Here is a 27,061-nt window from a genome sequence, read left to right on the forward strand (position 1 = left end):
ACTCTTGCACTAATTTGTTTGAACTCCAAACAAAGATGAGTGAAAGATTTCATTTAATTTCCACTGAAATTTTGGAAAACATTTACTGTAGAAAACTTAGGGAAGCTATTTATTTGATGATGTTTTTATTTAACTTTATAAGACATGGTGTTGAGCACGGAACTCTCTGCTCTTTCAGAATTAAAAAAAAAAAGATGTCCATTGTCTAAGATTTATATAAAAAAAAAAAAAAAATGAAATGTTGCAAATCTGAAAAGCTGCTGAATAAACATATACTTAAAGGCATTTAAACAAAGTGTTGGAGTTTTCCCACTGATTTTCCCTTTTACTGTAAATGAAAATCGGCTCCAAATATCGGTTATCAGCCTCCTTGACTACTAATAAGCGGTATGGGTCCTGAAAAAAAAAACCAACAAACAAAACAAAAAACACATCGGTCCATCTTGACTGACAAGAAAAATACAGAGACAATTTTGAGCAAGAAAGAGAGAAAAAAAAAAAGTTGTACTCTTTATGCAGAATACACATGGCCCAAAAAGCGAGGCACAGGCCGTACAGGCACTGTGGGACACTTACAGGTGACTATAGTGCAAACATTTTTTGGAGGGGTCGACTATTCACAATTTTTTTTATGAGGGTTCAATGTATGTCTTGTAGGCACAACAAAACAGAGGTCAGGGGTTAATCCGACAGACCTTCTCCTCCAGGTTGGCGAGTTGCGTGGCGACCTCCTCTGACGAACTCTCCGTGTCAGAAGAAGAGCTCTCGCTCTCAGAGGAAGAGGAAGTGGCCGAGAGGGAGCGCCTTTGCACGCAGTCGCCTTTGGGCTTATCGAGCCCACGAGGCGCCGCCACGCATCCCTGCGCCGGCTCCTGCGGAACCTTAGCGTAGCGCGCCTCGAAAACCTCCTGGTTGATGACACGTGGACATGTTTAAATACACTGGGTCCACAAAGTCACTTTACATTTTAAAAGAAATTGATCGGTCATGTTAATCTGATTTGTTCTAATCACTCTGTGGTTATGAAAGGTTTAAATCACATTGAGTTTGCATTTGCAGCACATTGGGGACTGCATGCTTGTAGGTTTCCGAATCAAACTTTGCCAGACCGGTGGATTGGAAGGAGAAAGCCCAATTTCCTGGTCACCTCATTGACGATATATAGTGGATAGAAAAAGTCTACACACACCTGTTCTAATGTCAGGTTTTTGTGATATATATATATATATGTTTAAAAAAATAATAATAAAAAGAGCAAGATAAATCATTTACATTTTTTTTTTTTTTTTCCCCCAACATTGTGACCAATAACCTGGACCGCCAAATAAAAGGGCACACACCCCCTGTTCAAAATTAACCAATAACATTCAAACTCATGTTAAATGGGAGACAGCACAAACCTGCCACCATTCAAAGTGCCTCTGATTAAACACCCCCTCAGAATCCAGGTGGTCTACTAGGGTTTTCCTGACATGTTTTTGTTTCCTAGCAGAAGCCTGAAGTTTTTGTGTCAACACCACACAAGCACCTACCTGCAGCTTCCGGGCCATGTAGACGACCTCGTGTGCAGGAGCGTTATACTTGTAGCAGTTGGAGAACATCAGCCTGACGTCGGCAGCAAACTCCTTATCGACGGTGTACTCGCGCTGCTCCATTTTTTTCTGTTGAATCAACATATGCGGTAAAAATAACTAAATAAAATAAAATAAAAATTATAAAAAAAGACACACACAACCCGCCCCAGAAAACTCAAACAGGCTCGCTTAGATTTCCCAACCCTTTTTCTATTTTTGTCTTTTGGATATTTTTCCCCCCTATCCTAGCCTAAATACCCTTATTTTGTTTGGGAAAACTAACCCCATCTTGGAACCCCACTTAGAAACCCCAACCCTGGCTTCAACTGGTCACTTGTAACTCCAGCTTCAAACCCTCGTTTGGGGTCCTAAATAGTTGAAACCCTAACTCTGGCTTGCAACCCTAACACCGTCTTGGAATCCCGGGCTTGTAGCCTTTAACTTGCCTTTATGTTGCTGAGGTCCATGGGCTGCTTGATGATGTCGTGGTAGTCGTGCAGCGCCAGGGCCACGGTGTCCACGGGCGTATAAAAGGGCCACGCGTAGGCGTAGTGCCTCTTAGAGAGCATCTCCTTCAAGATGGCGTCGCAGTGACGCAGCGGCTCGGTCAGTTTGGCCCGCTTGTCCTCCAAGTCGCTGAGGTCTTTCTTTGGCGCCTTGATGGGCCGCCCGCTACCCGTCCTAGCAGATAGCACGAGCGTTGCCGGCACTTCGCTGACGCTGCTGGTGACCGCCGAGGGGGTGGCCTCCAATTTTCTCTTCATACCTTTTTTTATCTGAATGTTTAAAGAAGAGGAAAACAAATACCTACCGCCATTAAAATGACAATACTGTATGTTGCAAGGATTCCCACCCAGCGTGCTGCGGCACATTAATCAGTCCCGCCAGGATTTCACAGGCTTTGTTTGTGACGGGTGCATGCTTATAATGCTTGATTTTGTGTCAGCATTTGACAAAAATTGCAATATTGCTATACTTTTGTTTTGAGGAAAGACTAGCATTCTACTTTTTTTTGTTTTCCTTTTCTCAAACACACGCAGCCCTTTACCAGTAACCCTCTGCGAATAGTGGAAAAGCCGCAAATAATTGACATGAAGACTCTGTGCAACACTCTGCTAACAATCACGGCTAAACATACAGTAGCTCCTCACTGACAGTCAACTGATTTTCTGTTAATACCGATGTGATTCTTGGCGTGTGTGAGCTGGTGTCAATGCACCGTTTTCCACTTACACTTTCATCCATCCGAGCTGAGATGTGCACGGGTGACACTGGGCGAGGAGCATCTGATGGGATGATCGTCACAGTGTGCTGGAGGACCACGTCGGGTCTTGGCTTCAGTGACCCTGCTGGAGAGTCGGCGAATGGCAAGGATAAATAAACTCAGTCACAGCCCAGGACACGCCGCAGCGACCGTGTCTCTCGATCTTCCCTGCTAAAGCTGCTGCCCCCGCGACCTGACCCCAGAGGAGCGAAAGATGGATGGATGGACAGTCACTTTTACTTCACAAACGTCCCGTCTTTAGAAGTAGTATCAGTGCCCTAACGAAGTCAGGATGGCGGCTGTGTGAAAGGAAATATTGCTCCCCCGTTATATCGACATTCACCCACCGCAGCTCCACTATACTGCCATATTTTTGGGTGGAATGTATATACTTGTCTGTTGCGGAAATCCCTGTAATATTGCAGAAATTGGCGGTTTATAGGACTCGTTTTTCACTGCTGTTTCACTGAGAATGCAAGGTCCGTGTTAATATACTAGCTATCAAACGCCATACCTTGGGTATTACTCCCATCTAACACTAATCAATATGCACTGTGCAGTACTTGCAATTTTTTTTTCTTGGGGCGGGGGCCAGGAAAAGGCTGCGTGAAATGTACGACCCCCCCCCATTCACGTGAAGGCCAAATGTCGCCACGCGTCTAATTATCTTCGTGTCGAACGCCGTGTTGCTGTGTGAAAGCATACCGATGCTTTGATTGGGGTCTATGTGACTGACACTCAAACGCCAGCTTCTCCCTTTCTTCCTCCGATTTCTGTGCGAAAGAGGTAGATAGTAAATATGCAGTGTAGTCATTTACCAGCATTGCTCTTCTTCACTTTGACTGCTTCCTTTGGGGCGCTTTGCAGGACTTCACATTCGTCTTTGGGCATTTTGGAGACTTCGAGCAGAAAAAGCTTCTCCAGTGTCTGCGCCATGAAAACGATGTCGTCTCCGGGCTGAGGAAAGGAAATATGTAGACTATTAGAAACAACATACGGTGCGTCCGTAAAAGTATTCACAGTGCTTCACTTATTACAGCCTCAGTCCAAAGTTGATTCAATTTAAATTCAAGCCGATGTTAATGCTCTGAACTTTCATCCATTTTCTGAGCCGCTTCTTCTCACTCGGGTCGCGGGCGTGCTGGAGCCTATCCCAGCTGTCATCGGGCAGGAAGGAAGGGTACACCCTGAACTGGTTGCCAGCCAATCGCAGGGCACATACAAACAAACAACCATCCGCACTCACATTCACACCCACGGGCAATTTAGAGCCCCCAATTAATGCATGTTTTTGGGATGTGGGAGGAAACCGGAGTGCCCGGAGAAAACCCACGCAGGCACGGGGAGAACATGCAAACTCCACACAGGCGGGGCCGGGGACTGAACCCGGGTCCTCAGAACTGTGAGGCTGACGCTCTAACCAATCGTCCACCGTGCCGCCTGCTCTGAACTTTAAAAATAAAATCTTTTGACTTGATGCTTGGTATGTGCTCTGATATCCACTGTAAACTGTGGTGCCCCATTTTGGCAGGTGTGTGCCTTTCCAATCAACTGAATTTACCTTATGTGGACTCCAATTAAGATGATGTTGGTCATTTCTTAGTTGTTGATTTTCAATAAATTCACAAATGTAAAAAAAAAAAAATAAATAACTTCCAATGTTGCCACTTTGGAGTGTTGCGTGCAGAATTTTTAAGTGAAAATAAATGTATTCCATTTTGGAACACGACTAACAGAATAAAATGTGGAAAGCGCTGTGAACAATTTCTGTCCAGTACTTGCAAAATATTGTGCTCAAATACATTTACAGTGTGTTTCTAAACCCCCAATGTTTGGGCTTTACTAAATGCTTTCATAAATTCACGTCCATGGAACCTATCCCCTGCTCTAACTCACCTATGTGCATTTTTTTGGTACTTCTTTCTGAAACACCACAAGTCAGCGCCAAAGCACTGTCTAATAGGAAAGTAGTACATTGGAGTTAATTTTTAACAGTTATGTTTTAAGATGAGTCTGAAATGATAAACTGTTTGGGGATCATAGTTAGTGACATCCATCAGTCTTATACAGACAATTATAAAGATTTGAGGTGCATCAATTGGTCACTTCCCCCCCACCCCCCACTATTCGCAGCAGGGCTACAACAGTATCCCTGGTTTACTGCATAGCAGGCATGTACTAGTAACATAGTCTTACCTTGTTGTACATGTAGCAGTTAGTGAACATGGTGTGGAAGTCTTGTACGCATTCCATTGCTTTCCAGTAATATTTGTTCTGGAGTCGCCTCTTAATGGTGCCCATATCCATTGGAGTCTTGATAATTGTGTAATAATCCTGGAAATGCAGCAGAGTGAGGGGAGAGCATGACAACACAATCCGGCGGACGGGATGCGGCGGGTAAAAGTCGGGACGAGGACTCACTCACGGGAAGACGCAGCGAGACGGCGTCGACGGGCTGGCGGAAGGGCCAGGAAAAATGGTGGCGCCACAGAGCTTTGAACACCGACTTCTCCAGGTACTGCAGCTGGTTGGTGCTGCGTCCCGGTCGCTTCGCGTTGACCACCTCGGGCGGGGGCGGGTTCCCGCTCGCGCTGGGACAGACTTCCGCGCCGGACATGGCGTCGCCCAGAGGCCATGAAGAGGGGGAGTCTCGCATGCGGCTCGGCTAAGACGAGGCGCTCGCCATCACGCGCCCCCCTGGAACGGGGAGTGAGGGCTTTCACAACCACCGAATGGCTGGAAGGGGACGTAATCATGCGTGTCAGGAATATGAACTCCTACGATTTTTTTTTTGGGTCACTGCCCTGTGTGAAAGGTACAAACAAATACATTGGAAGTTGGCCTGTTTATTCCGTTCTGTACTGTAACCATTTGCTCTTTTCACTCAGGGCTTCCACATCAAAGACGCAACAGTAGAGCCAACAGTTGTTCGCCTGTACCTTTCATGCAAAACCCAGCTACAGGAAAATCGGGATACTGCCGTTTTTGTTTGGGGGGGAATTACACCCTAAGCCCAGCTTTCCGCGGTTTCCTTTCAGACAACCTGTCACATAGCTTTTCCCCTTTTTTGCCACTCTGTGTGAAAGGAATCAACAGAGAATGGAGGGAAATTTAAGTCAATTTCAATGCTGTAACCCCTTTCACACTGGCCATCTAAGCAGCTTCAGCCAATTTGCAGAATCTCTGTGTGAAAGAGGTTACTGCCGCCCATGACGTCATACAATTTTAGAAATTTGACAGTTTCCAAAAAGGTGCAGCTTAATTTGTGCAAAACCTGCATGCATGACATTAGAGCTGCGCAATCTATGGTTTGCGCAACATCATCGCGATGCACGGTACGTGTGCACAATAGTCACATCGCAGGGTCCTGCAATGTCAGTGTATTGCGTTGCAGTGAATTAAGTGTAATATTCATAGGTGACCACCGGAGGGACCTGCTTTGCGATGCTAGTGAGACTAGAACTGATGTTAAATTACAACCCTTTAAACTACACAAACACACAGAGAGCAGGCCAGTGTGTTGAATACTTATCTTCGGCATTTGTGAAAGGACAAACCAAGGCGCACACAACTCAAATATAGAAATACTAAATCATGTTAAAACACATGTAAGATATCATTGCCCGACATCACATTGATGACGGTGAATCAACGAGCGGTCACCTGTTACAGTAACACTGCTGCTCGAGTAAAGTAGGAAAAAGAAAACAAACAAAACAAAAAACGGGTATCAGTCACCAACGCACTTTCAGCCATTTATTGAGCAGGACAAAAAGTCAAAGACAAATACAAAATGAAAATACTGGGAAAGAGCATGGAGCAGAACGGCCAATGGGATGGAATCCAGCCGGACATCAAGCAATAGGCCACGCCCCTTTAAGGCACACATCAACACAAACGCACGCATGTGCGACTTTCGGCTCAATAACACTTATAAAATAATGTTTCCACATTTTTTATTCTGTTTTTACATTTTATTTATTTATTTTTATTACTTATTTAAATTAGAAAAACTTGTGGTGGAATTGATTAATGCCATTTCAATTCAATTCAATTCCAATCAAGAACATTGATTTGATTTACGAGCCTGCCCATGGAATGAATTACTCTTAAAACTTAGCCAAAGGTACCACTGTATATTCATCCATCCATCCATTTTCTGAGCCGCTTATCCTCACAAGGGTCGCGACAGCGCTGGAGCCTATCCCAGCTTTCATCGGGCAGGAGGCGGGGTACACCCTGAGCTGGTTGTCAGCCAATCGCAGAGCACACATAATCAAACAACCATTCACACTCACACCTATGGGCAATTTAGAGACATCAATTAACCGAGCATGCATGTTTTTGGGTTGTGGGAGGAAACCGGAGTGCCCGGAGAAAACCCACGCAGACACGGGGAGAACATGCAAACTCCACACAGGCGGGGGATTGAACTGTATATAGACTGACATTCAAACACCATTATTTTCTAATTAGTGCCTTATTTTTTAATCTTGTTTTCCTTGGCTTTAACAACAGTCCACTGTACACTTCCTGCACTCTCACACACAAAAATGAAAGTCTAACTCTGCCACCCAGAGCACAATAAGCATTTACATAAATACATAGTGAAGTCAGTAGTCCTATACAGTATTTGTTTGTTGCACTTAGCCACTTTTCCCCTAAAATTGTTTCATTCAATGTTATGCATTCATTTAACATTAAATAATTTGGTTGATTTATTGTCAGTAAAAATATTGACAAATCAACCAATTGTCAGTCAAAAATTGAAAAATGTTTCTTTTTTTTTTTACTGACAATTGGTTGACTTGACATGGAGAATTGGAACTATTGTCATTTTGCAACACACAAAGTAAAACTAGTGAACAGACATTTGAAGGGGAAAGCTTTTTTTCTTTTGAAAAACAAATTCATTGTGTGTTTTGAGGGCTTTAAGCATGGTGATGTAAAAATCCACGACCAGTCAGAATTTGTGACCACATGGAGTGATACACAACAATCACAGAATAAATAAATAAATAAATAAATTGTTCATTTTAATGCCTGGTACTACTCAAGGTATATTACCTGAAAAATACAATGGACACGACAAAATATAGCCGATTCCATAATAATTGATCCTATTTGACATGTTTAAACTTAATCGTATTCCCAGTGATTTTGGTTACTATCAAGAAAAACCATGGAAAATGGCTGGATATCAGTTCAAATTAAATTAAAGAATTATGAACTATTTTTGTTGTCCTTATGTTGTGCAACAAATGTACCTTTAGTTGTACCAGGCATTCATTTTTTGTGTTTCTGTGACTGTATGTGTTCAAATACCGACATCAAAACTTGATAGACTGACAGCGAGCGAATCATCAATTTCCACCTGTAACTTATTAATGTAGACATGCAGACTTAATACTTTGTTCGACTGTTTCAATTTTCTGCCCCTAATGATTGGAACTCTACAACATTGAATCCCAAGACCATCATTTAAAAAGTTAGTGAGGAATCGCTGCATCAGTTTTTATCCAGTTATGAACCTTTAAGTCATCATATGCTATGATCTGTCAACTGCCTCACCTTGATAAATTAAGGTTAAATAAAAATAATACTAATGACAGCAAAGTTTGACACCCGGGGTCACAAATTCTGACAGGTCGCAGATTATCCCGTCACAGCGGTAAAATGTCCTCGCTGGCCACCACAGGTTCCCAAAAATTAAGCTACTGAAAAGTATTTAAATGTCAAGTAGCCAATAAAGCTGTCTAACAAGTCATTAATAACATTTGACTTAATCATTAAATAAGACTTAGCTGCTAGAGAGTACGACAAAAATCGTAAATGCTACTTTAGCATTTAGCTGTACTTCCAATGCTAGCACTCATAGCTAACTTTGGCTTCTTTTTTAATAATAATTATTATTTTAATTCTGTCGGGTGTTGGTAAAAGCACGTTCCCTACGCGCGATATTTGCCAAAGTGTGTTTGCACTTCTAACTTTAGGCCGCTCGCCTGAAGACCGCGCGATGACGCACCCGTAGCATTAGCGACGTTAGCTTATCTCGAAATGATCGTTTGTGCAAATTACCCACAACGTTTCGGCTAAAACAAACACGACAATTCGGCAAAATAAAGTTATGCGGGGACGTCTGTCGTCATATAATGTGCTTAATAAACATTATTGTAATCCTTTCGTACAAGTATACAACACCTGTGAGCGTGGGTGACCACTCACCACCAATGGACGTAAAGCTAAGAGCTGGCGATTTAAACAGACGGTTTCGTTCAAGTTACTGTATAAATAACAGTTTTTATTACAATTCCCCCCCATGTCGTCTTTAATCGACGTGAATGAAAATTTGGCAAGGACTGCGTCAAGCTTACCGAGATTGCGTTTACCTTAACGAGTCACCGGACTCCTTGACTCATCGACCGCAGTGGTTGACCGGTGAGTTTACGGAAACACTGTGCGATTTATAGCCCATTACTTCTCGCTTTACGACTGATTGGTCCAAATTCTACATCACACGTTTAAGACTTTACTCTTCTGCAACCCAATTTCATGACATTAAACAGGACAAAAATAAATAAATATATATGTAAATAATATTTTAAAAACTAATGCAATCCTTTACGTCACGCACTACTTTTTTTTAACTATCGAGGGGGAACAAAATGTTGAAATTGAGCTCTTCCAAATACTTTAAGAGTATAGTGGTGCATTTGTGAGCCAGACCTCCACTGAGAGGTTGTCACTGTCCGCATGCGAAGGCACGAAAGCCGGGGGAAGCTCCACCGTGGAGCTCCGGCGGAGGCTGCCCGCATAACAGTGCGCTGAGTGCGGACTACGCGGATGTGTGCTGCAGCACCCCGTTTACTACAAACCAGAGCGATGCCTTCAGGTGCCGCTTTACAATGTGGGAAAACTCATAACCCATCAAGGAAACACAAATAATTCACTTATGTTCCCACGTCGCGCGTGGCGTTATTTTTTATTTTATTTTTATTGAGACAAAACTAGCGATTTCATATACCGCATTTAAGGCACGACTGACGTTTTCAGTGTTGTCAAATGAGTCATACTCACAGTTATGTCCAACATGTTTCTACAGAAATTTTGCTGTTTGTATGAGGATTAATTGCGCTATGTGATGTTGTATTTAGCGGTGGCTAACATGGCCAAAGCTTGGCCTTTTCTATGGGCTTATGTTAATACCTAGTTAGTCAGTTGTTCTGAGTAGTAAATACATAAACGTTTATCTAGTAGTAAAGTTCATAATTAGTTTTTTTTTTTTTCCGGTTAGCACCGACAATCAACCGTACGTACAGGTAAAATGTCGCCTGTCTCTGACGTCACATTGCGCGTCTTAATAGTTTTAAAAATACTTTATTTAAACAAGCAAATTGTCAAAGAGAGCTGTAACATATACAGTAAAGTAAAAAGATATAAAATGAATTGACCAATAAGAATTCCTTTGGGATATATTAAATGAATAATAATGTATTATTAAATATATTTAAGGAAAAGCTGATGATTTATAACGTGAGATAAATTCAACCAAGGCGTGGGCAAAGGTTGGGTTTGTAGCCACATTGTTATGTTTATGTAGGAAGAATTTTCCAAATAAAATCAAGTATTACGACTAGTGACACGTGTTCCTTTTATTTTCATAGTAACATATAACTTATTTCTAGGAAAAATAATTATGACGGGAAAAGATGGGAATTAGTTACTATTGACCAAAACTGCTTTAAATTCACAAAATAGATTGTCTAAAATGTTATCAGCCTGCTCACAAAAGGTCCAGAAACTGTTCACAAATTTGGAGATAGACGTTGCAGGAAATATTTTATTAACAATTTATACAAAGTATACCGGAAATGATCACAGTAACCTACTCATTAAGTACTTCAGAAGGGGTTGCATGTTATTACTGAATCGTACTCTTGAAAAGGTATGACTCTTGTGTGTGGTAAATTAATAATTTTCAACTAGTCAGGTACTGTCGTATTTGCACAGCCTCTTTGTTGTGTTTAATCCAAAATCGCAGTTACAAAGTCAAAATGTCCACAAGATGGCGCCATTGTGGTTGATGGTGATTCAAACTAGACCCTGCAGTGTGATTTGTTTATTCCACAATTGGAGGACAATTTAGGCACCAATGGTTTTCAAAAAGGAAATTTTATTTTATATATTTTTTCATGTTTTTAAGAATAACAGATAATAAAACGTAATTGTATTCATCCAGTTAAATAATCAACAGCGCACTTTCTATGATATATTTTATTTGTCATAGCAAATATTTTGTTGTTTGGCGCAAGCCTGTTACTGAAACCATAGCACCTAAAAAAAAAAAAAACAAATTTAAAAATAATATAAAATATAATTATACAAATAATTGCAGTAACAGATTTGCAAATCAATGCTTGAGATTTTGCTCAAGAGTACATGCTACCCTTGTTAGCTGCTTTGCTAACTGCTAAAGTACAAACCTAGCTACATAATGAAAAAAGAAACACTTTGATTTTGAAATCTTGTTTGTTTTGTTGTTTTTCTGTTACTTTTTCACGTTTGAAATAAAGAGTTTGACACAAAAGAGAAGGACAGGAGAATTTTTATTTTTTTTTGGAAATGCTCAAGAGGTATTTGGTATTTTAAATCATATTTAAGAATACATTTTATTACAGCTACAGTAACATTTAGTCTCAGGACCACTAAAATTTACACAACAAGTTCATGTTTGAGTATTTTGCACTTGGATTACTTGAAATTTAATGGGGGAGGCTGAAAATGTCATCCAATGCTGGAAGAAAATATTTCTACGTCCATCAGCAGTTTTAGTGTATTAGAGCGTTTTAGCGAGGTCCCCGTGGCTAAATGTTAGCATCAGAATGCTAGTAGTCGTAAAAAAGTCCATATGTAAAATGGAGTAGTACAGTTGTCGGGCAATGAGAGCCACATGCGGTTACTTAATGAGACACTTGCACGAGGCTTGCATCGGAAGAGTGCGGTGGAGAGGTTAGAGAAGTGTGTGTGAGGGGGCACAGCTGGATCATACATTAGTTAGCGGACCCAAACAAAATGGAGTCAAACACGTCTGTCTCGTGTCAGCCGGCCTGGAAAGTATCAGCGGCCGGTAGGGTCACCACGCGTTCTGCTCGGTGTTCTGTGCACCGCTCATTATTATTGTTATTGTTATTATTTTGTTTTGTCAACTTAATTTTTTTTATTCACAAAAAAATCCAGATTTCCTAATGTTGCCACTATTGTGTAAACTCTGAAGAGCAAAACATTTGATATTATTATTATGACACTTTTTTCTGTCAACGTCCTCAGCACATGCAGCCATCTACCTTGACTTAAGAGTGCTCCAACTTAAGAGTTTTACAAGCTACGAACCATCGCTAGATTGTTTGTTTTTGTTTATTTGCTTTGTGTAAGTGAGCTTCAGTTTCAAGCTGCTGCCTGAGTGAAGTGAAAAAAAGAAAACATAAAAATAAAAAAATGAAAACACTAGCAAGGAGCATGGCAGAGACGCTAATATTCGGTAACCGGATATCACTCACGAGGCCACGCCCCTTAAAGAAACATCAACGTGAATGTACTACAAAAGCAGTTTATTGATAGTTGCCCAAATTTCTTTGAAATTGAGATGTTTTTGTAATTTGAAGCAAGGCAGTGAAATTTGCTATTTTGGCCACCTTGCATTTTATGTGTGAAAGGTGCTATACAAATAAAGTTTAATTGATTGTTTGATTTCCAGGAGATTTTGCCCAGTTGCTCCCAAATATTTGATACTGAGAATGGTAGACAAAATTCCCGCTTTAGGGTCATTTTGGCCATTTCCGGGGGTCCTTCAAACAAGCGCTCTTCTTTGATACTTGGTCTGGTTGCTAACCCAATTTGAATTTTGTATATTAGACAGACGGCCAATACTTAAAATGCCAAACTTGACATTTTTTGGTCATTGCATGCGAGCGGAGAATGGCATCAAAACTTATCATTTTTGCCTCATTTTGTCTTTCAAAGAAGTACTCCGACAGATTTAGTCCTATGGCTGCCAAATTGAAATTTCGTGTCGTAGATTGCAAAATTGCAAAACATTAGAGTTTTGGTCATTGCGTGTGGATAGAGCATAGCAGCCAAGTAAGCTATTTCGGGCGCCTTTTGTCCACTTCCAGGAGTCTTTTAAAGACGAACTTGTCCTTGCATTTGCTCCAAACATCAGTGACGGTTGGAGAAAAACAAAAACAAATGGAGGGCAGTGTCTGCTATTGCGAGACGAGAGGGAAATTGGGTTGTGGTCGCCGTGGCGACGGTGTGGAGCGGCTCAGCGGTGCCCCCCTGAGGAGGGGGCAGGGTGAGGACAAGGTGAAGAGCTGGACTTTTTAGAAAAAAAAATGCAACTCTGATTTTTCTCCCTTGCGGGCGCGTGAGCAGCGTGTGGAAAAACCATCCCATGGTTGTTGTCGTCCTTGACGACGGGAAGCCAGCGGGACGGCTCGAGCTCATCGGGCTCGTTTTTCGGGGGTCGTTCCCGTGCCAGATGTGAACGAGCGGCGTTCCTTGTCGGCGTGATGAGCAAAGCAGAGTTTTCCAGGAGCGTCTCTTCGTGTAGATAACATCCAGAGCAGAAAGTAGACTCAACCGCTAGCATATGTTTATATATATAGTATATGACAAGCATGTAGTAAAACAGCAATGTTATTTTTATAGTGGAAAAGACATGCAAAAAGAGCTGGGAAAAAAAGCTGCAGTGTGCATGCCAGGCCAGTAGGTGGGGATGTCACATGAACAACTCTATGTCTTACTGGCCCTTATCCATTCAAATATACTCGACTTTGTCAGCGTATTTATGGATTTTGGTAGTAAAGCTTTAAGTACTACAGTATATACAAGTGAGTCTCAAAGTTTGGTACGAGTACAACCAGCTCCCGCTAATGGTATGCAAAGGAAGTACAGTTCAATACAGTTGCATTTAATCTTTAAGAACTGTCTGTTTTTAAACATGTATTTAGGTAAAATTGACCTTTTGTGTGCAAGACATTTTAATTGAATCATTACTTAGGTTTAATTTTAGTTAGTTCGTTTCTGCTTATAGTATTTGAACTTTATTCCTGTAAAGTGTTGTTTAATTTTGTGTTTTTTTTTTCTTGTCATAATGTCTTTTAATTACTTATATTATTCTGTCTTTATTCTTGGCTAATAGTTTTTTTTTCTCTTTTTATTCCAACTTTATCCTTGTGAACCTTGGTGTGTTGTTGTCAACCATGATATCACGTATAATGTCATACAATAAAATTTTCATGTAATGACTATTTATGCGTAATTAGAAGTTTTTCATATAAAATGTGGACTTTATTCTTGGAAAAATGACATTTTTCTTGTAAAAGTAGCCTAAAACTTAAAGAATACAAACTCTGCCTTGTTTTTGATATGTAGCTTAAGCTATTTAGCTTTAGCTGCTCTTATCGTCATGTTTTTTGTACTATAGTGCAGCTTAGCATACATTTTAGCTGTTATTACAGTTGTTGTTTTTTGTTCTATACATTGTAGCTCAGCAGTGTTTTGCATACACATTAGCTTTTATTCCATTATCTTTTTTGTACTATACAGTACAGTGTAGATTAGCATCATCATTAGCTTCTATTCCAGTCCTGTTTTTTTTAAAAAAAAACATACAATATAGTTTAGCATAATCCTTAGTTGCTATTTCAGGAGTGTTTTTGTACCATACAGTGAAGCTTAGCAGAAACACTATGTTATTCAAGTTGTGTGTTTTTTTTTAACTCTACAGCAGAGCATAACGTAAGCGTTAGCTGCTATTCCAGTTTTGTATTTTTATTTTTTACGATACAGCATAGCACGAGTTTTAACTGCTTTCCCAGTCATGTTTTTTTTGTACTTTGCAGTGTAGCATAGAATAAACATTGGTTGGTATTCCCTTTGTTGTTGTTGTTTTTTTGTTTTGTAATATATAATGTAGCTTTGCATAAATGTTATGGGCTATTCCAGTCGTGTTTTTTTGTACCATACTGCGTAGCTTAGCATAAGTGTTAGCTGCCATTCCAGTTGCGTTTTCCTGGAGTGCTAACCTTTCAGTGCGTCCTAGGGCTATAAATCTCACATGTGTTTTTGTGGATGACGACGTTGCCTGATCAGCTGCGTGTGTTTTCTTTCTTTTTTTTTTTTTTTTTCCTGGGATGGCGAGCCGACATCTGGATACATTTAAGAGGAGCGAGCTTGGCTTCTCGTATTTGGTTTGGTGCACTCGGCTGCCGGCGTGGAAAAACAAACGTTAATGAAGGCTCGGCCCGGCTCCCGTGACTCTCGCTGGCTGCCTGGCCGTTTTTTTTTTTGTTTTTTTGTTTTTTGTGTGACTGCGCTTCAGTGGAAAAGATGAACACGCAACAATCGGCCATTTTGTGGGATTTGTTGACATGTTTTTGCAAGCCGCCGTGTCATGATTAGAATTTCAATATATAACGTTTCCTTAAAACAACACCACCCTGACTTCTGTGCACTCTAGAAAATATGATATGACACATTGCGATATCGATATTTTCCGAGGGTGTTTGATACTGTATCATTAGAGTGATACATTACAATTTTGTATCACAAGTGAGATACGGTACTTTACAAAATCTACTTTTTACGATGGTGTATCGATAGTGTACCATTAGTGAAAGGGATTTAATACATTGCCATATCGATATTTCATCACAGTTTATTGATACTGTATTGTTAGAGAAAGCGATGCGCCATGGTAGCAATATTTTGTGACATTGACGAATGTATGTATGTAACATATGTCAAAAAGGCCCAGCAGAGGACGTACTTCCTGCGGCTTCTGAGGAAGCACGGCCTGCCAAGGGAGCTGTTGAGGCAGTTCTACACAGCGGTCATCGAATCAGTCCTGTGTTCTTCCATCACAGTCTGGTTTGCTGCTGCTACAAAAAAGCACAAACTCTGACTGCAACGGACAAAAGGATTGTCGGTACCCCCCTACACACCCTTGAGGACTTGCACGCTGCCAGCACTAAGACAAGAGCGTGCAAAATCCTCTCGGACCCTCCGCATCCCCGGTCACCGGCTCTTCGGGCTCCTTCCCTCAGGTAGGTGCTACCGATCAATGCAAACTAGAACTAGCAGACATTCCAACAGCTTCTTCCCTCTTGCAGTCAACTTCCTAAACACCTAACCTACAATTCCATTGCAACATGCTTTTAGTCTTGAGTTTGTTGTCACATTCCTGTGGGGCCAATTATATATTACTCGTGCAATCACTGTCGTAGTCTCCCCACGCTGCACTATTTGCATATCTCTTGTTGACCAATACTGGCCACTCATGCCAGAGTAGCATCTGCTCCACCTGCACACTGACTGAGGAGTATCTGCAACATTTGCACAATCAACATTGTCCCAAATTATCGCACTACTCGCTTGAAGTCTCGGCGCCTTTTGCACAATGGTCATTGCACCGGACTATTGCAATATTAGTCTTTCGACCTGCTCTAAGTGCTAGAGGACTATGCATCTTTTTGCACAATTGTCAAAAAATAAATAAATAAATGTACCGGCATTACCAGATAACTAGCAACCCTTTATTGCTCAGTGACTGTTTTTTGTCAATGTCTTTATGTCTCCAAAGTGTTCTCTGCCAATTGACTGTCTGTTGTCGTAGAAGACCGGCTCCAACTACCGGAGACAAATTCCTTGTATGTTTTTTGGACATACTTGGCAAAATAAAGATGATTCTGATTCTGAATGTATCCCTACAGACAATACACCACAATATCTGGTTATATTATGACGCTGTATCGATACTGTATCATGAGAGAAAGTGATGTATGAAACGTGATATTGATTCTGTTCAACTAGAGCAACTGACGTGGTACGTTGCAATAACTATATTTTGTGATTTTATGATATCACATCGTGATATCATTATTTTATGACTGTTTACCAATATTGTATCCTTTGCAAAAGTGATACCATCGGTATTTTATGACAGTACATCAATGGGATATCCACAAACGATACCACGAACGCCCTGAAATGGGTCAGCAGGATTCAGGACTTGCCAAATGTGTTATCACCAAGTCCAGCATCTCCTCGGCGGAGACGTCATCGACAAGACGGAGCCCGCAAAGAGGGGGTGGCGCCCCCCCTGCCCCCACTTCTCCTGTGGCCAGCGCCCCCTTTTTCAAGCCCCAGCAGCTCTGCACGGTCTGCAGCCTATTATGAGCTCACCGCAGTCCAGAGATGCAAAGACGTCATTTCAACAGCTCATTGTTCTCAACCACACACTGGAGACCCCCCACCCCAGACCCCCCACCCTATCCGAAACCACACCAGAATCATCTACGCTCATGAAAAGGGACGCCACCATGTAAGTGTCAAAAAGCCGGACAAAAACATATTCTGACAATTTTTGTTCTGTTGTCTGTAAATTTGTTTACTGTGTAATATAACATGGTCGGAATAAAGCTTTCATTCATTCATTCTGTAAATAAGCCACAAGAGAGCGAGCGAGAAGCCAAAAGTCGCATTTTCTTCAAACTAAAACCTTACCCAATAACACGCCGGTCGGCGGGGGGTGCGGTTGGGGTTAATTACATATGCGAGATGGATCGACCGCAGTTAATGAAAAGGCCGAATGTCACCGAGTCGATCCCTCGCTTTTTGATGGATGACTCCGTCCGGGCTGCGCGACATCATTTGTTTACGTACAGTACTTAGCAACAAACACATGGACACAATTAGAGCCATTACAAATAGATTCCCTCACACACGTATTATAATAATCTGTTTAAAAAACTACAGTGAACCCCGGCTATTCGCAGAGGTTAGGGGCCAAACCTCGATGTGAATTCAAATTCACAACATAATCCTCTAAAATAAATAAATATATATGTAATCAATTAATCAAACTGAAAGTGCGAGGATACTTCATGGCAGTTTAACGACTGGATTGTAATCTGTAACGATACAAAACATTCTGATATTGCTCTTTTATGTATTTTGCAATGGTGTACAAATACTGTAGCGCTACTGATACAATACTTTGCAATATTGATACTGACACATTCCAATATTATGAATATTATAAATTGGTGTATCAGCACATAAGATACACTGTGATATCAATATTTTTCCATGGTGATAGGCTTCTTAAAGGGACAGTACGTTCATACAAATAGTGAGTTACGCAATAAACGAGTTTGCGCTCCCTGACTATGGCTAAGGAAGTTAGCATTCACTCATTCACTCACTGCGGTGATATTATTCGTTCAGTTTGAACATGACACATCAATGTATTGCAATCATAAACGAACCGTCTCTTTCGTGCCCCTCTCCTTCTCGAAAGCTCACTCCCGATTGGCCAATTTTATGACTGCGGGGGCATCAGTGCTCTTCACATACAGGGATTACTTACCGATACCATCAAGTCAATTAGACAAAACATGAATTTTGGTACATTTATTTTTGTCTTCGTAAGAGTTTTGTACATGGAATATAGAAAACCGAAAAAAGATTAAACTGTTTTATACAATTTACATCCTGGTTACACTGAATGAAGATTAGAATGTAAAAAAAAAACCCAACAACAAATAAATCCCTTGTAAAAAGTGATGATTGGCAATTCACAGTACTTCAACATACCACCACAAAATTCCTCTGGCTAAATATTTTCCAAAATATAATTTTATACACAAATATATATGTACTTACACTCTTTTCCCTCTTTATACATGTTTACATTTGAAAAGTTAAAATATATATATATAACAATTTGGTGCAAACATTCATAAAACTGTGAGGTGGGCGCTGATTTCTTAAAACCTAGTAAAATTCAATCATGTTCAGATTCATATTTGTAAGGAAAAAGGTGCAACAAATGTGCTAATTGTACTGGTACAATTAAAAGCATAGTTAAAACTAAATTTGGTTAAAAAATAAAATGCTGACATTTTTTGCTTTTTTTTTTGTTTGGCAAAAAAAACATCTAAAAACCGTTACAATTTTATCGAATCACCGGTTAAACTAGGCAGCGATTGGCTGGATTAACAATGTAAGCGGTATTTTCTTAGCCTTAGCTTAGTTTAGCATCGGAGCTGGCCATGCAAATGTGGACCAGATCGCACCTGCGAACTGTAGTAACGGAATTTTTACCCGCAATTTGGTCCGCTTACGACAAAGGAGGTTGTCCTGTAACGGATGTGAAATGCTACATTGCTAACAAATGAGCGTCACATTCAACTTTTCAAAAAAATATTTACAATATTTACATTACAAAATGTAGATTTTTTTCAAAAAAAAGGAACATTTTAATCTCCTTTTCTTCCCCCCACCCCCCAGAGCAAGTATAGAAGATTGGTACCGCCCTACAAAGTGTCAAGTGGGGAAAGTTAGCTTAGTATAGGAAAAACAGCCAGTTTTTTGACGGGCGAATGCTAATAATGCTAATGATCCGACTTCGAGTGGTATCAACCCTTTTGCCCCGTTTTAGAGGAGAAAATAAAATAAACTATATAACGCTATAAGGACACTTGTGACATTTTATGTTTTTTTTAGGGTGGGGAAGCTAAAATCGCTAATGATCTCACTGAATGGTATCAACCATTTTGTCTCATTTTTAAGAAAAAGAAAACATTTTCAAAAAATGTACAGAAAAAGGACACGATGAAATTTTGGCCTCATTTTCTTTCGTTCCGAGAACAAGACGAGAAGATCAGTATCACACTTTGGGTGGGGTATTGTTAGCTTAGCTTGGGCTAGGAGAAAAATAAACACTAAAAATGCGAATGATCTGCCTCTGAATGGTATCAACCTTTTTTGTATCATTTTGGAGCGTAAGAAAACTATAAACAAAACCAGTTGGTCATATATATATATATATATATATATATATATATATATAAAACAACTCTAAAATAAATGTAGCTAGCTTAGCATTTATACTACTGTATCAAAGGCACCTGTTTACAATATGGCAAAAGAGAAAAATGGAAAAAAAAAAAAGGGTGTTTAAAACTGTTGATTTGTTAATCAGTATGTCTTCACATTTGTCTTTCACATTGTTTGGCATTTTAAACTTCTGTTTACATTCAAAACCAATAGCTTTCTTTACATACCACGTTAAAAACCATTTTTAAGACCAGTAGTGGTTCTTGTGTTCGTATCACGTCCTGCTTTACTGGATCGGCTTGCTAAAAACATCCCAAATTGGGCTAGCTTTGCAATTTAGCATCAATAGCTGTCTTGGATACGCATTCCCAATTGGGCTCATTTGGATCAATTCTCTGGTGAGAGATTATTAAAGTACACATTTGTTACGAGAACGTCATTTATCATGGCGAATACATGAAATGGTCATCAAATTCGGTGCCATGCTACACCCACATTGTCTAAGAGACTCTGAAATTTGCAGTCAAACCAAAATGGTTGACTTCCTGTTCAATTTTGGGCATGGGTGTTTGAGACTTTTTTTGGGCGTCCTGTCATGGTAATTTCGGGTCCGAGCTGGTGTCGGGAGCAATTTTTTTTAAAGCGAGCCCTCGCGGCCGCTTTTTTACACGGCAATATCGCAAATTAGCGTCACCAATCTTTCGAAGATACCGTGTTCCGACAGGGATTTATTTGAGTGAAATAGCGAGTGGGAGATGGTCAAAGTCCGAGTCCTAGAATGCGCCCTGAAATGTCCGACTTCATGGCAACATGTCCGACTTTCTGTTGGCTGAATTTCGTGGTGTCGGTGGCAAATTATTCCTAGTCTTCTTGTTTGTTTTTTTAAAATCCTTTTGCACATGTAGCGTGAACGTGGAGAAAACCAGAAGCACTTGCACGTTCAGGACGTGCTCCCGCTTACCCGGGTGTCAGAGCACCCCGAGTTCTTTTAGTCTTTCGGACCCAGGCGGGGCGGCGGGGGGTTGGGTGGGGGGTTATCCTGCCCGGGTTGGTTCCCTCCGCTACGCCGTGCTGCTACTGGAGCAGGGCGTGCTCTGCGTGCTGCCGATGCTGTGGCCGGGGCTGCTGTTTTCCGAGGCAGGCGGACACTTGTTGACCTCTTTTGTTATCCCGCCCGCCGCCGCCGCCGCCACCGCCACTGCAGCGGTCCCTCCTGGAAGCAACAACGGAAACACAAGATTGACTGACTTTAATTTTGTACACGTTGTAGAACAACAAAACAAAACAACGAGTCAGCTTTAGTCAGCTCACACAATCACCTTGCAGCTTTTTTTTTTTTTTTTTTACAACCAATAGTGAGCATTATTATTTTTGTAATTGATACAGCTCTGTATACAGTTAGCGTTAGCTTTAGCTAGCTAACAGGACCACAGCGCATCTCTATTTTACTCTCACGGGTAGCGTTAGGGCGGCACGGTGGACGACTGGTTAGGACATCTGCCTCACAGTTCTGAGGACCCGGGTTCAAATCGGCTGTGTCCAGTTTGCATGTTCTCCCCGTGCCTGCGTGGGTTTTCTACGGGTACTCCGGTTTGTGTGAACGTGAGTGCGAATGGTTGTTTGTTTCTATGTGCCCTGCGATTGGCTGGCGACCAGTTCGCGGTGTACACCGCCTCTCGCCCTAAAATAGCCGGATAGGCGCCAGCACGCCGCGACCCCAGTGAGAAATGGATGGATGGGTTAGCGTTAGCTTTTTAACCAGGTAGCATGACAACAGAGCACCGTTATTTTCCATACACTCTTCGAGTTAGCTTTAGCCAGATAGAAAAACCCATTTATTTGACTCATTGTCGCCGCACACCGAGTCTCGGTCTGATGTTTCTTCCCGGAAGGGAGTCTTCTTTTTCTTGCCGTGAACATTTTTTTTGGAATAAATGTTTTAGAGACACATTTGTTGTTAGCTTCAGCCAGCTAGCACAATCACATTGCACCAATGTTCCATATACATTTTGATTTCTTGGATTGCAGGTGTTCCTCATCCTTAGAAGCAAACAGTAACTGGCGTCAGCTGGTGTGCGTCCGCCAGCAAGCATCAAATGGCGTCCATTGGTATCGCTATTCAGGGTAAATGTTTTCATGACAGAACCTTGCCTGTTTGTACTGCTGGCCAGACAAAGTCCAACAAAAGGTTATTTAAAAAAAATAATAATGATTTGTTAAGGACTTAACGAGCAAAGTGTCAAACATTCAGTGTATTGAAGGCTGAAGACCTTTTATGGTGTCCAGCTGTGACGGGTAAAAAAATAAAAAGGAGCAAAAAGGCGTTTGTGTCTCGGGAGGGGGGGTGGGGGGGGTGTCTCACTTGGTCTGTTTTGGTGCTTGAATGCTTAAAAAGCCAGGAGGATATTTTTAGACTGGATCAATATTGCCTTGTAAGGTCATTTCACACAAGATAGATGAAAAACGTTGTCTTCTTCTTGCACCTGTGCCTTGTCCACAATCACTGTTCCTAATTTATTTTCCCGGCCTGGATGCTAGCTTTCATTTTTATTTATTTATTTATTTATTTTTTAAACCTGTCCTGTTCAACAGACAAGTAGAAAACAGAGAACAAGAACAGCAAAACATAACAATCCAACAGTGATAACGTTAAGTAGGAGTTATTATGTAGACTGGGAAGGCAGCGTTACACCGCGTGCGCAAGGGACGCAACCAGTAACAAATAGGACGAGACGGGACAGGACAGAATGGGGTAGTGAACCGGGAATTGCTACACCTGTGAGGAAGATATGCTACCGCTAGTAAATAGGAAAGGACAGAAAAACATAGGATGAAAGGAATAGTAGATAGGACAGGACAAAGGTAGAGAGCTAGGCAGTACTAAACTCTGAGGTAGGGAACGCAATGAGTAGTAAATAGGACAGGACGATACAGGACAGGACAGGACAGGACAAGTCCCAAGTTTAAGTTTTTGTCAAGTCAAAAGTCATCAAAACAGTGATTTGAGTCGACCTGAATCCCCATCACCGCCCGCAACCCTTATGAGGGCGAGCCTGAAAGAAAACAGCTGGACAATAAGCACGAGACTACCAAAGGCGACCTCTGACTTCCGGGTCAAGGGTCTCAAGGGGTGACACAGGAAGAAGAAGATTTTGGCATGCAGCGGACAGATTGCGAGTTTTTTCCTGCGAGGGCCCACGCAATCCGACCGGGGGGGAATTTCCATGCGGAGAATATCCCTGACAACATTCAAAGGCAGGAAAGACGAGCGCGCCCTCGCTGCCGCGGCACGGGAAGTAGTCGCGGTCCGTGTTATTGTGAGCCGCAGGATGTTTGGACGCATTTCTGCCAATCCCGACATTCCTCGCGCAGTCTTGTGTTTTCCTTAAAAGCGCTCACCTGTGTGCGAGTAGATGAACCAAAGCGCTCCTGTCAGCAGAGCGCCGATGGCGAAGGCGGCGAAGGCGATTCCCACCACGGTCGGCGTGTCCAGCAGCTGCGCCGCCGAGTCTGAAAACAAAAAATATGGATGGATGATCAATAACTTTGGCCATCACCTTTTATGCGCGTCGCTGCACTTTTCCGGAAAAGAACATACTATTATTGGTGGGGTCGTCCGAGCCCGCTTGTGACGACGTATCTGCAAGACAGAAATGAATATACGTATGAATATATATCATTTTTCAAAAACATACAAAATATTGTGAAACAAAACTAAACAGAAATAGATACATATACACCCCCCCCCCCCCCCCCCCCCCCCCCCAAAAAAAACCCAACCAAACAAACAAAATATATATATATATATTAAAATACACACAATAATATATATAAAAAATACATACAAAATATATGTACATAAATACATTCAAACATACAGTAAGAAAGTAGATAAATATATACAAAATAGTTAAAAAACCCATACAATATATACAAAAATACAGTATTTCTGGAAATCTATTTTAAATGCACAAAATATAGACATTTTTATTTTATTTAATATTTGTTTATATTTATTTCTTATATTTCTAGTAAGTATTTCTCTAGTTCTCTGTCTCGCTGTACATACTGTATATAAACGTGTAAACTGTGATCTGCTGATCTTGCGCACGAACAGAACAGCACAACTGTTGCGCGCTTCGGAATGTGCCGTCGGGGTCTTGAGCGATGAACCTCGCCGGGTCGGCCGCGACGTCGCCTGGCGCGCCTCCAAGCTTCGGCGGAGTACAATGGCGTCTATTCTTAGGCCACGTATTTTTCATTAGGCCGGATAGATGACAGGTCATCGCTGGAGGATGCCCTCGCTCCCGTCAACAATGTTATCTGTAGCATGTGAACTTGGAATGCAAGCCTCAGAAATTTGCATGTTCCAGTGTTCAAGGGTGCGCATCGGGTCGGGTTTTTATAAAATTAAAGAAAGAAACAAACAAAAAAAACCAATAACAATTGCTTGTTTTGTTGGGTTTTATGGCGAGTCATCAAACTTTGCCGACAAAACGTACATTTTGCTTTGTCCATCTCTCTAGTACACGTGGCTTAAATTTGGTAGCAATCAGACAAACTCTCCAGCGTAATATGGACTCGAAATGGCCCTAAAATGGCTGCTTCCAAACAAGATGGCAGCTCTTCCCGTCTCTTTTAGTCCATTGCTTTTTGACAATGTTTTGTGGGTGTACTTAGGACAGACATACCTACTAAATTTAATGTTCCTAAGTGAACATGGCTGCTTCAAATTAAGCCTCTCATTATCTTTTTAGAATCGATTCGCCTATTGATTATTGATCAAATAATCGAATAATAATCACCCTGTCCCTCCGCTATTATTATTATTACATTATTTTTACTGCTAATTCTGAGGGATGGACTTGGATCCTTAAACTGCATACGTTGGTGCTGAGTGTACGGTATAAATTTGCTATACAAAAGTTGAAACAGCAATCGCAATTAGCACAAGCGCGCTAGCCATTACCATTTTAGATTAAAACAAAAACGCACTAACTACCATTCAGCTCACTCATAAATTAGGTTCTATGTACATTACACATCTAACGGTGTCTTAAAAATCTTTTACAGACGCTCCTCTGTTGTTTTTGGCAAAGTTTATCAGTGGCCCAACACTGCCTCCGTCTGTAACAAATGTCCGTGTGAAACATTGGTTCAGGCGGCGCAAACATGGTCCCGGGGGGAACTTTTTTATGTTTTATTTTCATTTTTTGGGTCCTGGTGGAGCTTCTGCCTAGAAGACAGACATGTCTACCAACTGTCATGTTGCTAAGTGAAGCTTGCTTCGGTCCCTAAAGATACCGTACACTCATTTGGGTGAGAGAGTGACTGTTGATTGGAGGAGAACCAGGAAGTCAGCGGTTTGCTGCAGACCGACAAAGGAAAACTAACCCTGGCCTGATGCGGCCTTTTCTAGCTAGCTTAGCACCATGCTCACCACCGCGTCTTCCTGTGTGTTCCCCGGGAATCGAACGGCAACCCGTCCAACGTCAACACTGGCCCCGCCGCTCCGAGACGGCGGAAAAATGAAAAATGTCGTTAATCCGCCAATGTCGGTAAGCGACGTTCCTCCAGGATTCTGCACATGCTACGTGACTTCCTGAACGGAAACCTTGACGACTAACACTTCATATAATTTAAATTTTTCATCGAGTCTGCAATGGAGCCACAATTATATTGATTTTGAAACACATCCGACCCTATTTGGCCAACGTAGCAGTGGTTAAAGCTTCTATAAAGTCGTGTTACTACTATTTAAACATAGCATTTTTAGCATATTGTTTTCCAATGGCAGAGCAAGAACGCTATTGATTTTGAAAGCTTTACACTCTAAAACAGCAAATATTTGAGGTTTAAGTTTGAAAAGATGAGCCATTAAGCTTAATGGGGACTGTCAAAGCAAGATCCCTTTTGATTTTTGATGACATTCAAAACAGCTAGACGAGCAAAGCAGGATTGAGTAAAGGTAGCGTATATAAAGTAAATGGGAAAGTAAAAAAGTCGTGACGTTGCGTGAAAAGCAAAGCAGAGTAAAACAAAAGTGAAATAATGAAAATAAGCAAAGTGAAGCTGAGCAGAGTCAAGTAAAAGTAGAATAAAGCAAAGTTATGTAAAAGTATCAGAGTAAAGCAAATTAGAGTCAAGTGGAGTAAAGTAGTGTGAAGTAAAGCAAGGTTAAGTTTAAGTAGTAAAGTCACAAAGTGAAGCAGTTTTAAAGTTTAGAGCTGAGCAGAGTACAGGAAAAGTAAAGTAGTGGAGTAAAGCAGAGTAAATTAGCTTGAAGTAGAGCAAAGTAGAGTCAAGTAGTAAAGTAGTGTGACGTTAAGCAAAGTAAAGTCAAGTCAAGCCGTGTGGAGAAAATCAAAAGTCGAGTCGAAGCAAAGTAGTAAAGCAGCGTGAAGCCAAGAAAAGTTCGGCAGAGTAAAGGAAAAGCGTGAAAAAAAATCGAAGCAGTCGAGCAAAGTCAAATTAAAAGTAGCAGAGTGAAGTTGTGAAGTAAAGTAAAGTGGAGTAAAGCAGCGACCAGGAAAGCGAAGTAGCATGATGCAAAGAATAGAAAAGACTACAATAGAATAAAGCAAAGAAGACAAAAGTCAAATCGAGTCACGTTGACGCCTCTCCGGGGGGGGGGGGGGGGGCGCTAGTGACATCATCACGCGGGCCACTCCAAAAGGTGACGGCCGTTACCTCGGGGGGTCTCAGATTCCCCGCTGACGGAGAGGATGAGTGGCTAAATAAGGAGTGATCTTCAAGGACTAACGCGCACGCACGCACACACGCAGTGAGGTGGGTGAAAGTGTGTGTGTGTGGCGGTGGGGGGTGGGGGGGGGGCAAGTTGAAGCTGCTAAGTGAAAACAACTGGAGCTTAGTGCTGCTATGACTCCCTCTTTTCCAGCTCTCCCTCATCGCGAGCTAGCAGCCAAAAGTTGCGCCTCAGCCGCACACACACACACACACACGCACGCACGCAAGCACACGCACACACACGCTTGTGTACAAATGGTGGATGTAAACAGACGGATGATGACTCGTAATGAGGAGCAGATGTGAGGGAGGTGATGTTCGCGGTCGTGTGACTTCACTTCTGACTACGCAATGCTTATCACTCACACACACGCTTGCACGCACACGCACGTACACACACACACACACACACAGCACAACGTCCACACTCATACAGGACATTTGACTGTGTTTTACAAAAAAGCACCAATATGCCATTAAATATACAGCGACTATATATTACATATTCGGCCCTGGAATTAAAGCGCATTCGAGTACTATAGTGAAGTACGGTCAAGTGGAGTAAAGCCGAAAA

General features: G+C 41.5%; 2 protein-coding genes across 3 annotated transcripts in view; both read right to left on the bottom strand.

Moving 5' to 3' along the window:
- brdt (bromodomain, testis-specific) lies at window positions 1-9,869 on the bottom strand. Its single transcript, XM_061778332.1, has 8 exons — window positions 9,228-9,869; window positions 5,264-5,574; window positions 5,035-5,172; window positions 3,657-3,795; window positions 2,808-2,923; window positions 2,021-2,350; window positions 1,533-1,661; window positions 1-908 (listed from the first exon to the last, which is right to left on the bottom strand). Exons 2-8 carry the CDS (start codon window positions 5,492-5,494, stop codon window positions 675-677), a joined length of 1,317 nt encoding a protein of 438 aa, XP_061634316.1. The 5' UTR covers window positions 5,495-5,574; window positions 9,228-9,869; the 3' UTR covers window positions 1-674.
- An 8,428-nt stretch (window positions 9,870-18,297) lies between these two features.
- Window positions 18,298-27,061, bottom strand: part of tgfbr3 (transforming growth factor, beta receptor III) — a 59,625-nt gene continuing 50,861 nt past the window's right edge. For both annotated transcript variants that reach the window (XM_061778330.1, XM_061778331.1), the window contains 3 exons: window positions 23,339-23,380; window positions 23,140-23,250; window positions 18,298-20,953 (listed from right to left, as the gene is read on the bottom strand). In XM_061778330.1, the coding sequence (XP_061634314.1) occupies window positions 20,802-20,953; window positions 23,140-23,250; window positions 23,339-23,380 (305 nt within the window). In that variant the 3' untranslated portion in view covers window positions 18,298-20,801. The remainder of the gene's footprint in view (window positions 20,954-23,139; window positions 23,251-23,338; window positions 23,381-27,061) is intronic.

This window comes from Phyllopteryx taeniolatus, chromosome 7, assembly GCF_024500385.1.
Source record: "Phyllopteryx taeniolatus isolate TA_2022b chromosome 7, UOR_Ptae_1.2, whole genome shotgun sequence".
Lineage (NCBI taxonomy): Eukaryota > Metazoa > Chordata > Actinopteri > Syngnathiformes > Syngnathidae > Phyllopteryx > Phyllopteryx taeniolatus.